The 15,990-nt window shown below is 42.0% G+C and overlaps 2 protein-coding genes across 4 annotated transcripts; one reads left to right on the top strand and one right to left on the bottom strand.

The window, feature by feature from the left end:
* Positions 1-490: 490 nt before the first annotated feature.
* Positions 491-7,037, bottom strand: LOC106572360 (transcription factor E2F1). Of its 2 annotated transcripts, XM_014146423.3 has the most exons (7): positions 5,614-7,037; positions 5,345-5,447; positions 5,006-5,225; positions 4,655-4,807; positions 4,425-4,539; positions 4,037-4,268; positions 491-2,193 (listed from the first exon to the last, which is right to left on the bottom strand). In XM_014146423.3, the coding sequence occupies exons 1-7, from the start codon at positions 5,857-5,859 to the stop codon at positions 1,928-1,930; spliced, it is 1,335 nt and encodes a 444-aa protein (XP_014001898.1). In that variant the 5' UTR covers positions 5,860-7,037; the 3' UTR covers positions 491-1,927. The 2 variants fall into 2 exon arrangements, with proteins under 2 accessions (XP_014001898.1, XP_014001897.1); XM_014146422.3 differs by having other exon boundaries at positions 4,037-4,539.
* A 169-nt stretch (positions 7,038-7,206) lies between these two features.
* On the top strand, positions 7,207-15,932 carry LOC106572362 (zinc finger protein 341). Of its 2 annotated transcripts, none has more exons than XM_014146425.3 (15): positions 7,207-7,516; positions 7,979-8,089; positions 9,660-9,850; positions 10,087-10,236; positions 10,696-10,911; positions 11,054-11,237; positions 11,368-11,458; positions 11,579-11,814; positions 11,973-12,181; positions 12,403-12,611; positions 12,774-12,870; positions 12,952-13,084; positions 13,177-13,288; positions 13,449-13,519; positions 13,666-15,932. In XM_014146425.3, the coding sequence occupies exons 1-15, from the start codon at positions 7,486-7,488 to the stop codon at positions 14,001-14,003; spliced, it is 2,379 nt and encodes a 792-aa protein (XP_014001900.3). In that variant the 5' UTR covers positions 7,207-7,485; the 3' UTR covers positions 14,004-15,932. The 2 variants fall into 2 exon arrangements, with proteins under 2 accessions (XP_014001900.3, XP_014001899.3); XM_014146424.3 differs by having other exon boundaries at positions 7,208-7,516; positions 11,365-11,458.
* Positions 15,933-15,990: the final 58 nt, after the last annotated feature.

Genomic DNA, 15,990 nt, shown 5'->3' with positions numbered 1-15,990 from the left:
CTGCCCGCCCGACTAGCATCACTACTCTGGACGGTTATGACTTAGAATATTTGGACAACTACAAATACCTAGGTGTCTGGTTAGACTGTAAACTCTCCTTCCAGACTCACATTAAGCATCTCCAACCCAAAATTACATCTAGAATCAGCTTCCTATTTTGCAACACAGCCTCCTTCACTCATGCTGCTAAACATACCCTCGTAAAACTGAGTATCCTACCGATCCTTGACTTCGGCGATGTAATTTATAAAATAGCCTCCAACACTCTACTCAGCAAATTGGATGTAGTCTATCACAGTGCCATCGGTTTTGTCACCAAAGCCCCATATATTACCCACCACTGCGACCTGTATGCTCTTGTTGGCTGGCCCTCGCTTCATATTTGTCACCAAACCCACTGGCTCCAGGTCATCTATAAGTCTTTGCTAGGTAAAGCCCCGCCTTATCTCAGCTCACTGGTCACTTAAACAACGGGATGGAACTAGAAATATCTGTTTTACGCTAATGGAACTCTTCACAGTTTGTTTTCACTTTATTTTTTATCATCAACTGCCCCATATAGCAATGTTTTTATTCTTCAAAAAACTAATTTGATACAAAATACATGCTTGATAAACCACTCGGTCTGGTACAAGTAAGCATTTTCACCACTGAATTTGTGGGGGAAAAAAAGTTCATTTTGTAATGTTGTTATAAAACAAAGCGCTGAACAATGTGAAATTGATTACAGAGTTAAATTCCCTTAAGCACTTTTAACACAGTGGCTGAATTCTCAAGTACAGTAGCCTGACAGCCCCAAATAGTAGTAATCCACAATTTGCTGTTAAGAAATGCAAATCTAACACTTTCATTCAAACACCTCAATTATAGACACAGAATAACACCTGAACTGAATCCATCCAACACTTTTTTATATAAGGCACTGCATAAGACCTGCAGAAAAGGAGCTGTGATAAGGTTCATGATAACGACAAACTGTGATATAATGTATGACTGACAATCAACCAAATGTAAAGCCTGGTAAAACAATATATTCAAACTGTAGACCAATATGGACAGATTTTAAGAGATAATATTTTCTTATTGGTCATTAGGAAAGGTTCGGCCATTTTGAATGTAAGCGTTTTTGTGCATCTCAAAATTGAAAAGGCAATAGCTTAGATACACGTGAAAACATGAAAGGACCCCGGGAATCGATAGAACATCGCTCAGAGATGCACAAAAACAATATAACATTCAAAATGGGTGAATCTTACCTTTAAGGTACTGGTTCTCAATCCTGGTCCTGGGGACCCAAAGGGAAACACATTTTTATTTTTGCCCTAGCACTACACACCTGATTCAAATGATCAACTCATCAAAAGGCTTTGAATCAGGTGTGTAGTGCTGGGGCAAAAACTAAAATGTGCACACCTTTGGGTCCCCAGGACCAGGAATGAGAACCACTGCTTTAAGGCATGACATCCCAACCCCCATCCCAAACTTCATCTATAAAAAGGTCTCTTAACCTACATAGGCTATATCCTGCCATTACCATTGGCCAACATACTGTAAGACTTCTTAAAATGCATCTGAAACCCAACTCTTAGCGGAAAAGTCAAGCTCTTCCTTACACCTGAGACTATGGCAAAAATGCCTACCTAATATAACAAATTCAGTATTAGCTTCCAAGCTGATAAGTCCATATCCCACAAGTACATCTTCACAAGCCACTTAGAAGAAAAAAAATATAAAAAAAACATTCTTGGTACAAAAACATTATCTGTATAGAAATAAATTAAATAGCCATCGAAAGCTAACCTCTTTTGCTAGACGACTTAAGTGCCATTACTGTCTGTGCTGTACAATTCTGTATTATAGCCACATGGGAATACTTTTCTGATAGGGGAAAAGGGTGTGTTTTGGGTGTTTCCATAGAGATACAACCTCATTCTTGTTCTGTGGGTGTTTCTCTCCACCCCAACTCTAGTGGGGTGAAGTCTCCAAAGTCAGAGTCAAACAGTTCAGTGATGCCCTCATGCTCATCTAGGCCAAAGTGGTAGCCGTGGCTTTGTGGAGGGGACAAGTTGATGAACCCATCCAGTGGGTTACCAAGGCCCTCCCCACTGAGGAAGTCAGAGGATGACAAGGGTGAAAGGTCAAATTCTGGCAGCACTCCCAAGTTGGGGAACGGATCACATTCCAGGACTGCTCCTGTAAAGGAAAAAAGAAATGGAAATGCAGTTTCAGTGACCACGGCCAATAGCCATTGAGGAATGTTAAAGAGCGACTGAACGCACCGATTCTGTATGGGTTTCTCTGTTGCTCATTAAGAAAAACAAGTATTCAGACCCTTTACTCAGTTCTTTGTTGAAGCACCTTTGGCAGAGATTACAGCCTTGAGTATTCTTGGGTATGACGCTACAAGCTTGGCACACCTGTATTTGGGGAGTTTCTCCCATTCTTCTCTGCAGATCCTCTCAAGCTCTGTCAGGTTGGATGGGGAGCGTCACTGCACAGCTATTTTCAGGTCTATCCAAAGATGTTGGATCGGGTTCAAGTACAGGCTCTGGCTGGGTCACTCAAGGACATTCAGACTTGTCCCGAAGCCACTCCTGCGTCATCTTGGATGTGTGCTTAGGGTCGTGGTCCTGTTGGAAGGTGAACCTTTGCCCCAGTCTGAGGTCCTGAGCACTCTGGAACAGGTTGTCATCAAGAATCTCTCTGTACTTTGCTCCGTTCATCTATCCCTCGATCAAGACTAGTCTATCAGCACCTGCCGCTGAAAAACATCTCCACAGTATGATGCTGCCACCACCATGCTTCACCGTAGGGATGGTGCCAGGTTTCCTCCAGACGTGACGCTTGGCATTCAGGCCAAATAGTTTAATCTTGGTTTCATCAGACCAGAGAATCTTTTTTCTCATGGTTAGAGTCCTTTAGGTGCCTTTTGGCAAACTCCAAGCGGGCCGTCATGTGCCTTTTACAGAGGAGTGGCTTCCATCTGGCCACTCTACCAGAAAGGCCTGATTGGTGGAGTGCTACAGAGATGGTTGTCCATCTGAAAGGTTGTCCCATCTCCACAGAGGAATTCTGGAGCTCTGTCAGAGTGACCATTGGGTTCTTGGCCACCTCCCTGACCAAGGCCCTTCCCCCCCCCGATTGCTCAGTTTGGCTGGGCGGCCAGGTCTAGGAAGAGTAATTTAATAACGATGGAGGCCACTGTTCTTGGGAACCTTCAATGCTGCAGACATTTTTTGGTACCCTCCCCCAGAATTGTGAGTCGACACAATCCTGTCTCTGAGCTCTACGAACAATTCCTTTGACCTCATGGCTTGGTTTTTGCTCTGACATGCACTGTCAAATGTGGGATCATAGACAGGTATGTGCCTTTCCAAGTCATGTCCAATCAATTTAATTTACCACAGGTGAACTCTAATCAAGTTGAAGAAACATCTCAAGGATGATCAATGGAAACAGGATGCAACTGAGCTCAATTTCGAGTCTCATAGCAAAGGTCTGAATGCTTATGTAAATAAGGTATTTCAGTTTTGTATTTTTTATACATTTGCAAAAATGTCTAAAAACCTGTTTTTGCTTTGTCATTTTGGGGCATTGATGAGGGGAAAAAAATAATATTCAATTTTAGGAATGGTAACGGGAATAAGGCTGTAAGGTCCTGGTAACAGGAATAAGGTCCTGGTAACGGGAATAAGGCTGTAACGTAACAAAATGCACTGTAATACAACTCAAGAAATGTGTAATTAACTGACGTTATCGCATAGGTTTTGGTCGGGCAATTTAAATCTACCTAAGGTGCAGTATTTCTCATGTAATAAAATGTGTGACGTGATGTCTTATGTAAACAAAGTACAATACGCTACTGAGTAGTCTGTCTCACCTTGTGTTTCTGACCAATATTGATTCCCATAAGCTGTTTTCTATCAGATAAGTTGCTTATTGCCTTCAGTTGTGCTTTAATGGATTTCTTGGAAGAAATCTCTGACATTCTTGAACCTATCAGGGTGACAGTGTGACACTAGTGAGAGCAGCTTACCCGCTTCACGAAACAATGGCAGTGGAGAGGAGTTCTGTTGGGACGCAGCTGTTGACGATGTCATTTCCTGTGTGGAGCTGCACTGTGGTTGTTCTGCAGGCTGGGGCATTATCTGGTATGTGGCTTTAGAAGGGCTGATGCCTGTCACTGGGCTGCAGACACCAGAAATGTCCTCTGGACAAAGGAAGACGTCGATGGGACCCTGGGTGCTCTTCAGGGAGACCTGATAGCCCTGCCAGAAGACAACAAAGGAATACTTTATTGAAACAGAGAGGATACAATTCAATACTTGTGGTTGGTATGTAAACCACATTAGCTGGAATACAGTATTTGGTCCAGAAAAAGAGTCTTGAGCAAGCATCCATTGGTCTATTATCCTCCCACATGCCTCACTGGGCTCTGAGACTTGCATCTGGGTCTCTGGAGGGGCTCTGATGACCATCACCAGCTGGTCAGGAGAGTCAAAAGACTTCCGTAGATCCTGGCACATCAAATAACCCAACGTGCAATTATGTTAAAGAAAAAAACATTGACCTATAATGCATATTCAAATACATACAGTAGATACAAAAAGCACAGACACACAAAGAGAAAGACAGACAAGACACAAAAGGATATTTCTTGTTCTGGGTATCCTCAGTGAGGAGTCTGAGCTGGAAGTTACACTTGGTAATGAGCTCATCCAGTTTCTCCTCCGCCTGTGTCAAATCAGAGACCTCTTTCTGTAGGTCCTGGTAACGGGAAACAGACGCTCCATCAATGCGGTTCCCCCTGTGACAAAGAGAATGTTAGGATAATGTTTTTATTTTTTAACTAATACACATATCCTGTGGAATCACTGATGATGGTGTATTGTATGTATTGAATAATATCTGTAGAGGCTGTTGAGACAATATGGATTGTAAGCCAGAAAGGCCAGAACACACTTTTGATATTGTCATACTGTACAGTATGAGAGTCCAGACTTACAGCCATTGTATGTTGTTCTTTGATTTCTTGGAGATGAGCTGGATACCCTCCAAGACATTGGTGATGTCATAGATGCGTCTCTTCTGCACTTCCAGGACCTGTGAGGCCCAGTTTAGGTCCACCACCCCGTCAGGAGACTGTGCTAGCAGGTCCAAGAAACGCTTGGTGGTCAGGTTCAAAGATGTGTCATAGCGAGACTTCTCTGTCGAAGGCTTTGGAACTGAGAGCGGGACACATTAATAAAAATACTTTTATTTATTGTCTTTGGCCAAAATTATAATAGTTACAACTGAATTCAAATGAATAGTTATATTTGAATTGTGAACAGGGGGTCTGTACCTCTGGGTGGTGCTGGTGTGGACGTTGGGGCCCTCCCAAGAGAAGGTGGGCGAGAGGTGCTGACATACTGGTGATCACTGTCCAAGTCCAGCTTCCTCTTCACCTGAAACAAGTTATGGGGGGGAACAAAGGTACAAAGTTAGTGTGGATGCCACAGATCATTCTTTCTCACACAGACACACTTTCTGCAGTCATTGTACAGGGATAACTTTACATCATATTCCCACCCCGGCCAACACCCATATCAAAATGGTCAGTTAGCTACCTACCGGAGGTCGTCCCAGAGTTGGCCGTCGCTGGTCCTGGACCACATCCGCAGGGCCTTGGGGGGTAGCGAACAGGAGGATCTCTCCAGTGTTGCTGGGGACAGCTGAGTTTAAGCCCACATTGCTGGGGGTGGAAATTATGACTATCTGGTGGTTCTCTGATAGGTCAATACTCCCAGCATTCAAAAGAGACTCAAAGTCTGCCAAAAGATCCTCCGACGTCTGACCTGATACGAGTGCCTCTGACATGGCACACACAACTGGGTGCTCAAGTCCCCTAAATTGTCTTTTGTGGCAGAGTTCAAGTCCAATGGCTTGATATGGTACTATCAGCACCTTCTAACACAAGTCATGTCTAATTTGTGAGAATAATAGTGCAAACGTATTAGAAGAGTTGGTTTACAAATACCGAGGTTAAGCATGTCTAATATTAACATTAGCTTACTGACAATCAAGCGTCAACAACTAAAACTCACAAAATCAAAAATGCATGGTAATGCTTCCTCACATTTAGCCAGCTATAATATAACTTTAGAGACAGTTGTTGCGCTTTCTGACAGCTGCAGTCTAGCAGATTGTAGTTACAGTCCGTAACTATACAAGATAAATTGTTATATTGAATAATTAATCTATAGTTTACAAAAGTGAAATAAACATGCATCAATGTTAGCTAGCGTGCTAACTCGCTGCTAGCTTTTCTATGCAATCTATTGTTTTCATATTTACAATGAGAGTCCGGTGAGGCCTGGCCACATCTATCAACTACTTTCCCTTTGTCAATTGCTAAATCGCTACCTAACGTTAGTTGACATCAAAATAACGTTCGTTTGGTACAGTTTGTAAACACAACTCATCACTTGCTTACTGTGTTGCTAGCAAGCAGAGTTCCTTGAATACTGCAACGACCTAGAAAAACTTAGCTACTCTAGTTAGCTACCTAGCTGGTATTGTTAGCCAAGAAAAGTGGTTGTGTTCGCTTCAGGGTTAGGATGGGACAGAAGACGCAAGCCAATTCAGTTTCAGACAAAATGTACCAGCAACATATTAGCTACAAACAAATCAGCAACCTAAATAGCTTGTATTCTTCCTAACGCAATATTGCACTAACGTCAACTTTTAGTTCAGCTACCTTGGACGAATAACTGGATTTATTACGCATCCTTTCAAATGACAATTAGGGCACCTTAGAATGCTAGCTAGCTTGCTGCAGTAACGTTACCAGCAAACTCAGTTCTTCACCCTGTCGTTTGGTCAGCATACCCAGGAACCAATCCGACAGTCTACATATCCTATAAACAAATTATATGGATCACCTTGACTGAAGTCCATCCATAAAAGTTATAATCTGAGCGCCAAACCGACGGTGTTATTGTTGTTATTGTTCCAGCTGATCAGAACAAGTGTTGAGGTTTACGCGCCAAATATTTTTGCCGCGAAACATGCACGTGCATGAAAATCACGATTTCTATTGGTTGGGCGAATGCGCCCCTCTAACGTCAGAATTTCCCAGACTTGTCATTGGCTCCCATGAAATGCCACTCTCTGTGATGCCACGCTTTTCATTGTTATGAATGGGAAAACATGTTTTTGGCTAATAGATAAACTGTGAGAAAGTGTACCTTTGAATATGTCATGAGTGATTTGATTAGCTTATTCTTTGGTAACTATTTTGTGAAGCAAATCGAGAGGGGTGATGAATGAGTTAACGTCTGACTTGGGATCAGCCTTTCCTACCCGAATCCAAAACTAAAAATATAACAAAAACTGTTGAAACTGGCCCTGGACTAGCTGTTGGGCAGAGAGAATCCGCCTACATTAACGTTATCGGCTACGCAGTCGTATTCATCGAACGCCTACACACAGAAGAACTACAAGATGGCGCAGGCTATATTTGAAGTCCTGGAAGGTATCGATACGTTGATCATATACCACGCTTTTAATTTAACAACATATGAATGGGTTGTAAGACAACTTTTTCTCTAAAAAGTGAGGTTATTTTGGGTTATCTAGGAGGTGTAATTATGGCAATGTCATATGGTAAAGCACAATTTGTATTATAATAATCGATGCCAGAGAGCTAGCTAGTTATCATTTCGTTGAGTAAATTTGGATAATTTTGCATGTGTTCTTTAAATTTGCTTATGGTAATGTATTGCTATTTCCTTTGTTTGGGGATTGTTTTGAGAAGAGGGAGTATGTCGCATTGAAACAACAGCCACTTGCGCTAGCTACAACCCACTGAGAGGCTGCTTGTTGTCAAAATAGCAGTGGCGCACCAATCCTATTTTGATTTGTTCCTGTCGTGCTATGGTATATCATCACCATGATCTGCACCGTTCTGACCTCCAGATCTATTATTCTCTTCTAGGGATGGACAACCAGACAGTCCTGGCTGTCCAGTCTCTGTTGGATGGCCAGGGAGGTGTCCCTGACCCAAACAACCAGAACATCTCAGGCTCATCTACCATTCAGGCAATGGGTGTGTACTTCCCTTTATCCACTTCATTTTTGTCTCACTGCAATTTCTATTGTGTTGATCAGAGAACTAGGTACTACAGTAACTCAAAACAAGGATGCATTCTGTATCTCCACTGATTGCAGTTTAAATATGGAAGTGTTGATACAGTGCCTTCAGAAAGTATTCATACCCTTGATTCCACATTTTGTTGTGTTAAAGCTTGAATTCAAAATATATGTTTTGTCTCACTCATCTACACACAATACCCCATAATGACAAAGTGAAAACATGTTTTTAGAAATTGAAAATGAAATACAGAAATCTCATTTTGCATAAGTATTCAGATCCCTGAGTCAATACGTTAGAATCACATTTGGCAGTGATTACAGCTGTCTTTCTGGGTAAGTCTAAGAGCTTTGCACACCTGGATTGTACAATATTTGCACATAATTTTTTATTTTTTTATTATTCTGCCAAGTTGGTTGTTGATCATTGCTAGACATCCATTTTCAAGTCTTGCCATAGATTTTCAAGCAGATTTGAGTCAAAACTGTAACTAGGCTCTTCTGGAACATTTAGTGTCATCTTGGTAAGCATCTCCAGTTTATAATTAGCCTTGTATTTTAGGTTATTGTCTTCCAGTGTCTGTTGGAAAGTAAATTGAACCAGGTTTTCCTCTAGGATTTTGCCTGTGCTTAGCTCTTCTGTTTCTTATTATCCTAAAAAAACTCCCTAGTTCTTGCCGATAACAAGCATACCTATAACATGATGCAGCCACCACCATGAAAATATGGAGATTGGTACTCGTGTTGTGTTGGATTTGCCACAAACATAACGCTTTGTATTCAGGACAAAGTTAATTTCTTGGCCACGTTTTTTCCAGATTTACTTTAGTGCCCTATTGCAAACAAGATGCATGTTTTGGAATATTTTTTTATTCTGTACACACTTCCATATTTTCACTCTGTCATTTATTGTGGAGTAACTACAATGTTGACCATTCCTCAGTTTTCTCTTATTACAGCCATTAAACTCTGTAACTGTTTTATAGTCACCATTAACCTCATGGTGAAATCCCTGAACGGTTTCCTTTCTCTCCAGCAACTGAGTTAGGAAGGACACCTGCATCTTTGTAGTGACTGGGTGTATTGATACAACACCCAAAGTCAAATTAATAACTTCATCATGCTCAAAGGGATATTCAATGTCGGGTTAATAATTTTTTTTACACATCTACCAATAGGTGCGTTTCTTTGTGAGGCTTTGACAAACCGCCCTGGTCTTTGTGGATGAATCTGTGTTTGAAATTCACTGCTTGACTGAGGGACCTTACAGATAGTTGTATGTGTGGGGTACAAATCGTGTTAAACAATATTATTGCACACAGTGAGTCCGTGCAACTTGTTAAGCATATTTTTACTCCTGAACATAATTCCACTTTGACATTATGGGGTATAGTGTGTAGGCTAGTGTCTTAACATCTAAATTTAATACATTTTAAATTCAGTCTGTAATGTATCAAAATATGGAAAAAGTCAAGGGGTGTGAATACTTTCTGAAAGTACTGTATATTCCCAATTGTTCTCTACAGATGATGAAGATGTCTTTCTTTGTGGGAAGTGCAAGAAACAGTTCAACTCATTGCCTGCATTTATGACCCACAAGCGAGAGCAGTGCCAGTCCAATGCCCCTTCCCTGTCTACAGTATCACTGGCATCTAGTAACGCCTACACCCCTGTGCCCTCCATTAGCTCTGTGCCACAGACCCCCGCCAACAGACAGGTGGGTACAGCACTACTGGCTTATGATGTAAGGTTTTGATTGATAGCTAAGATGTTTTTTTTAATTACTTAGTCTTTTCCCACAGCGGCACACCATGAGTCTGGCAAGAACCTAGTTACCTATCTCCTGTACTTACTGTATGGGCTGGGGAGTATCATAGCATGCACCAGAAGAATAATTCACTTGCAATGTAAATGCAGTCTTCCTTTTTTCTTTGTTTTTGCTATCCACATCAGGTATCCACATACATCACAGTGCCTCCATCTCCTCTTACTCACACACTGGTCCAAGGCAATGTTTTAGTGAGCGATGATGTTCTGATGTCTGCCATCTCTGCCTTCACATCCATTGACCAACCCATGGCAGCAATGCAGCCACCTATTCAGGTAAGTTGTTTTCATTCAATTAAGTATAGGGTTGCACAATTCCAGTAACTTTCCCAAGATTCCTTGGTTTTCCAGAAATCTCATTTTGTAGGATTGCAGATTTCCTTGCTTATTGCCTAACTTGTGTGGGAAGCTTTCCGGAATTGTTAACGGAACTTTGCATCCCGAATTAAGCTATTCTTCTCAATAAGAAGCCAGGGTTGTGGGTCTCAGTTGGTTGTGGGTCTCAGAAGCCAGGGTTGTGTAGCTCAGTTGGTAGAGCATGGTGTTTGCAACGCCAGGGTTGTGGGTTCGTTTCCCACGGGGGGCCAGCACATAAAATAAATAAATAAAATGAAATGTATGCATTCACTACTGTAAGTCGCTCTGGATAAGAGCGTCTGCTAAATGACTAAAATGTAAAATGTATATTCCTTTAGCCTTTATTCACTGCATATCGTGTTTACCTTTCCTTCTCAGAGTAACCTGAGTATGCACACAGGGGCATCCTACCTTCAGCACCATCAGCAGTCCTCCCACTCTCTCCCCCCCGGACAGTCTCAGCCTCTGTCCTCCCAGGTGCCATCCAGTATCAGCAACTCAGTGGTCCAGGTCTACAGCACAATGCCTCAAATGTCTGGGAGTGGTAGTGCAGAGATTCACACCTTGGGTTTGCAGCTGTTCCAATCTGTACAGGTGAGCTTTAACTAATGCAATCTGTCATTTGCAGAGAATGAGGAGGATGACAGACTTGTACTCTGCAGTGTTTGGGCATTTTCCAAAAGAGTTTGGCTCAGTAGTTCACTAACACTATAGATGTATTTTTTTCTGCCCACAGGTCCCGAGTCAGTGTGTGGAGAGCCAGTCATTCAATACTCCTCCAGTATACAGCCCTGGGAAGCAAGGCACCAAAACTAAAACCTGCAGCATCACTGCAAACCTAACTGGGCTTGAGGAGTTTGACAAAGTGATCATTCCTAAACGACCCAAAAATGGCAAGAAAGGCCAGGATGGAGCAGTGGGTATGATTTTGAAAACAAATGTCAATATACAGTACATATTGGTCTGATCCTAACAAATATATTTTTTACATTGTTTAATTTAGCCAATGATGAGAAACAATGTTGTTAATATCCATTGGCACTTCAGCAGAACAAATGAAAGGAAAGTTGCAGAAGCTGAAGTGCAATTTCTGTGACAAAGTCTTCTCCAAAAACTTTGATCTCCAGCAACATATCAGAAGGTGAGCTTAACAAACCAAATGTACCATTCAGCCAAAACAGAAAAGCTATATCCATATGCATTGAATCTACCCAGGATAATAATATATGTTTTACATTTAGAATCTTTGATGTCTCTACAGTCACACAGGGGAGAAGCCTTTCCAGTGCATCGTATGCGGCCGGGCCTTTGCCCAGAAGTCTAATGTGAAGAAGCACATGCAGACACACAAAGTGTGGCCCTCGGGCGTGGCCAGTACAGTGTCCAGACTGCCCATCACAGTCAAGGTGGTCCCACTGTGTGCAGAGGAGGTCATGGAGCAACAGGAGGAACAACAACAGGAGGAACAACAGCATGAGGAGGAGGAGGAGCAGCCAGGTAATCATCTCACTGTGGAATCTTTATTTTTCTATAGGCCATTGAGACCTTTTGTGGATGACATAGTGGTAATAATAACCAAAATCAATGAAGTATGTCATAATGAATGTATTATTAAGGGCATAAGTATGTATTATAAATGTAGATTGTGTGTTTAGAAGCCCCAGGTAAGCCTGAGGAGAGAGACTGTGACTCCCAGACTGATGTAGACAGCCTGGGTGATGGTGACGGCAAGCACAACAGCCAGCAGGCTCAGACCAAGCAGATCATCCTGATCGACAGCTCTTACCAGTGCCAGTTCTGTGCTGGCAAGTTCAGCACCTACTTCCAGCTCAAATCTCACATGACCCAGCACAAAGGAGAGCAGGTGAGTCCACATGGCCAGAGGGAAGGATCTACCCAGAACAATAATGAAGCACAAGCATTATTAAGCACAGGGGGCAATCGGTGTTCATATTATTTGGAGAGAAAAAAATGGTTCTCCTTTGAACAGGTTTTCAAATAGAAATGTTATTGTGTCAGATGTCTTCGTTAAGAGCTCTGTCCTCACCACTCATCCTTCTAATGTTCCTTCCTGCTGTGTTTCAGGTATATAAGTGTGTGGTGAAGACCTGTTCCCAGACGTTCCAGAAGCTGGATCTGTTCCTGGAGCACACCCGGATGCACCAGGAGCAGCTCACCTACCGCTGCCACCTGTGTGGCAAGGTGTTCCCCTCACTGTTTGAGCTGGGGGTGCACCAGTACTCCCACTGCTTCTGTCCCCAGCAGAACCCACGCAAGGAGACCACTTTCTATAGGTTAGCTTCACTATCTCCAGTCTCCTAATTAGGCCACACTAATGCCTACAAAGTTGTCAGTTGCTTTCTTTTCAGTGTGATCACGGCTTCTCTCTGTGTTTTATATGGCCTTTAGTTTGACCCCATGGTTACGGGTTTCACCAGTGTTACTGTCACACTCAGGTGCGGGAAATGCCAAAGCCGGTACTCCACGCAAGAGGCCTTGGAGCAGCATTTGTTAAACGCCTCACATAACTTCCCCTGCCCACATTGCCAAAAGGTATGCTCTAGAAAAAATGGATGTCACTCGCTGCTATGTTAGAATTTAAGTCACTCTAAATAATGCATTTATTTTTAACAGGTTTTTCCTTGTGAGAGGTATTTCCGGCGGCACCTGCCCACACATGGTATCGGAGGAAGGTTCAAATGTCAGATATGTACAAAGTTCTTCAAAACAGAGCACTACCTCAAACTGCACACTCGTATCCACTCAGGTGAGGCATGCAGACACATTACCCCATGGTGCAAATAACTTTCACTCGATTCTCTCTGCTGTGCTTATGGCAACACTGTCATTTCATTGCAGGAGAAAAGCCATACCAATGTTCTGTTTGTGAGGCCATGTTCAACAGGAAGGACAAGGTGAAGAGGCACATGCTCATTCATGAGCCCTTTAAGAAATACAAATGTCCATTTCGGTAAGTGAGGTGTCTATTTTACTAACAGATCATATGTGAGCCTATTTGGAAACCTGAGCCACAAAAGATTCCAATAAAAACCTGGGGATACCTTCGACGTCAATGTAACAGAAAGTTGCGTTTTTTTTATTGGTGTATTCAAAGCATTTTGTACTTTCAGGACACATGTTGGCTGCATTAAAGAGTTTAACAGACCAGACAAGCTGAAGGCACACATACTGTCTCATTCTGGTGAGTATTTCCTGTCTGTTGTAGTAAATTATTAATACACCAGTCACAACTGTAAACATAATTTACCTTGTTGCAGCTCTTGACGGCCATTTAAAGTGCTGATTCAAAACAATTTAGAGCCATGCTTTTGTTTCTGTTGTCCCAAGGTATCAAGCCCTATAAATGTGGGTACTGCCAGAAAGCTTTCAGCAGAAGAGCCCACATGCTTGAGCACCAACGCTCCCACACAAACAACTATCGTTTCCGATGTGCCACCTGCAAAAAGGGCTTCACCCGACAGAAGTATTACAGAGACCACAAGTGCCCCATGGCAGGGGCTGCGGTGGAGAAGGACAGGGCGGAGAAAAGAGTGACGAGGCAGGGACATGGAACAGAGGGGAACGAGGGGTCAAAGGTGGAAGAGGTGGATGAAAAGGAGGGCGACGAGGAAGATGATGAAGAGGAGAGGATTGAGGACCCTCAGGTGGTCAGTTGTCCCAGTTGAGGATCTGTCGGCGGGAGGAGAGGCAGAGCTAGAGGAACACTTTGGAGACTGCTGAGTGAGACTGGCTGGTTACAGCAGAGCACCCATGTTCGTAGAGACAGTGGATTGAGTTCTGAGTTAGCTTAGGTACCAGTCTGTTTAGCTAACATTCCACACCTTGTCTCCTTGTCAAATGCCAACGTTTTGCATGACAGGAGTGGAAGGATAGCTAAACAGACTAGTGCCAAGACTAGGCCTGAGTTATTCAAGCAGAATCTTGAAAAAATTGTCCTGAGACTACCTTTGCATATGGAAGGGATTTGAATCTCTCACTATATCGCTCCAATTAAATTAAAGGGGGTTCAATATTTGTTTTATATTAAAACATTGAAGCTTTGCACTTTTCTTTCAGTGATGATTGTTATTCAGAACAGTGAGTTAGTGTCTTCAGAAAGTATACACACCCCTTGACTTTTTCCATATTTTGTGTTACAGCTTGAGTTTAAAATTGTCCCAAAAAATACTTTTGTGACTGGCCTACACATACCCCATGTTGTCAAAGTGGATTTTTTTTTTTTTAATATTTAAAAATGAAGCTAAAATGTCTTGTCAAGTATTCAACCCCTTTGTATGGCAAGCCTAAATAAGTTCAGGAGTAAAAATGTGCTTAAGTCAAGTTCCATGGACTCACTGTGTGCAATAAGTGTTTAACATGATTATTTTTTTTTATGACTACCTCATCTCTTTACCCCACACATACAGATAATTGTAAGGTCGCTCAGTCGAGCAGTGAATTTCAATCACAGATTGAACCACAGACCAGGGAGGTTTGCCAATGCTTCGCAAAGAATGGCACCTATTGGTAGATGGGTAAAAAAAAATGACATTGAATATCCCTTTGAGCATGGTGAACTTATTAATTACACTTTGGATGGAGTGTCACTACAATGATACAGGCGTCCTTCCTAACTCTGCTGGAGAAGATGGAAATTGCTCAGGGATTTCACCAAGAGGCCAATGGTGACTTTAAAACAGTTACTGAGTTTAATGGCTGTGAAACTGGGGATGGATCAACACTGTTACTCCACAATACTTACCTAATTGATAGTGGAAAGGAAGCCTGTACAGAATACAAATATTCCAAAACATGAATGCTTCTTGCAACAAGGCACTAAAGTAATACCGCAAAACAAATTGGCTGAGTAATTCATTTGTCTTGAATATTAAGTGGTATGTTTGGGGTAAATCCAATAACATTACTGAGTATCACTCCATATTTTCAACCACAGTGGTGGCTGCATGTTATGTTTGCTTGTAATAGTTAAGGACTGGGGAGTTTTTCAGGATTAAAAAAACAGAATGGAGTTTAGCACTGGCAAAATCCTAGAGGAAAACCTTCAGTCTGCTTTCCGAGACACGGAGATGAATTCACCTTCCAGCAGGATAATCTAAAACAGAAGGCCAAATCTACACTCGAGTTGCTTACCAAGAAGACCGTGAATAGAGTGGCCGAGTTACAATTGACTTAAATCTATGGCAAGACCTGGAAATGGTTGTATAGCAATGATCAATAACCAATTTGACAGCGCTTGAAGTATATTCTTTTCAACAATGGGCAAATGCTGTATAATCCATGTGTGAAAAGCTCTTAAAGACTTACCCAGAAAGACTCCGCTGTAGTCACTGTTAAATGTGCTTCTACAAAGTAATGACTCAGTGGTCTGAATACTTAGGCAATTTCGATTTTTCATTTTTAATAAGTTGGGGGAAAAAAAAATCTATAAAAACATGTTTTTAACTTTGTCATGGGGTATTGTATGTAGATGGGTGAGAAAAACATTTGATTCATTTTGAATTCAGGCTGTAACACAATGTGGTAAAGTCACTATCTCATCCATGGGCAGATGTCTTTTTTCACCTGCCGCATGTACAGTAAATCTATCGTGCAGATTCCTGACTTTCTTTGGAGGTACCAATTCTATTTTTGTATAACACTATGAATGAATCT

The sequence above is a fragment of the Salmo salar genome, chromosome 15 (genome assembly GCF_965601325.2).
Source record: "Salmo salar chromosome 15, fSalSal1, whole genome shotgun sequence".
Lineage (NCBI taxonomy): Eukaryota > Metazoa > Chordata > Actinopteri > Salmoniformes > Salmonidae > Salmo > Salmo salar.
Note: the sequence above shows the minus strand (reverse complement) of the source record. Positions and strands in the feature narration are given on the sequence as shown.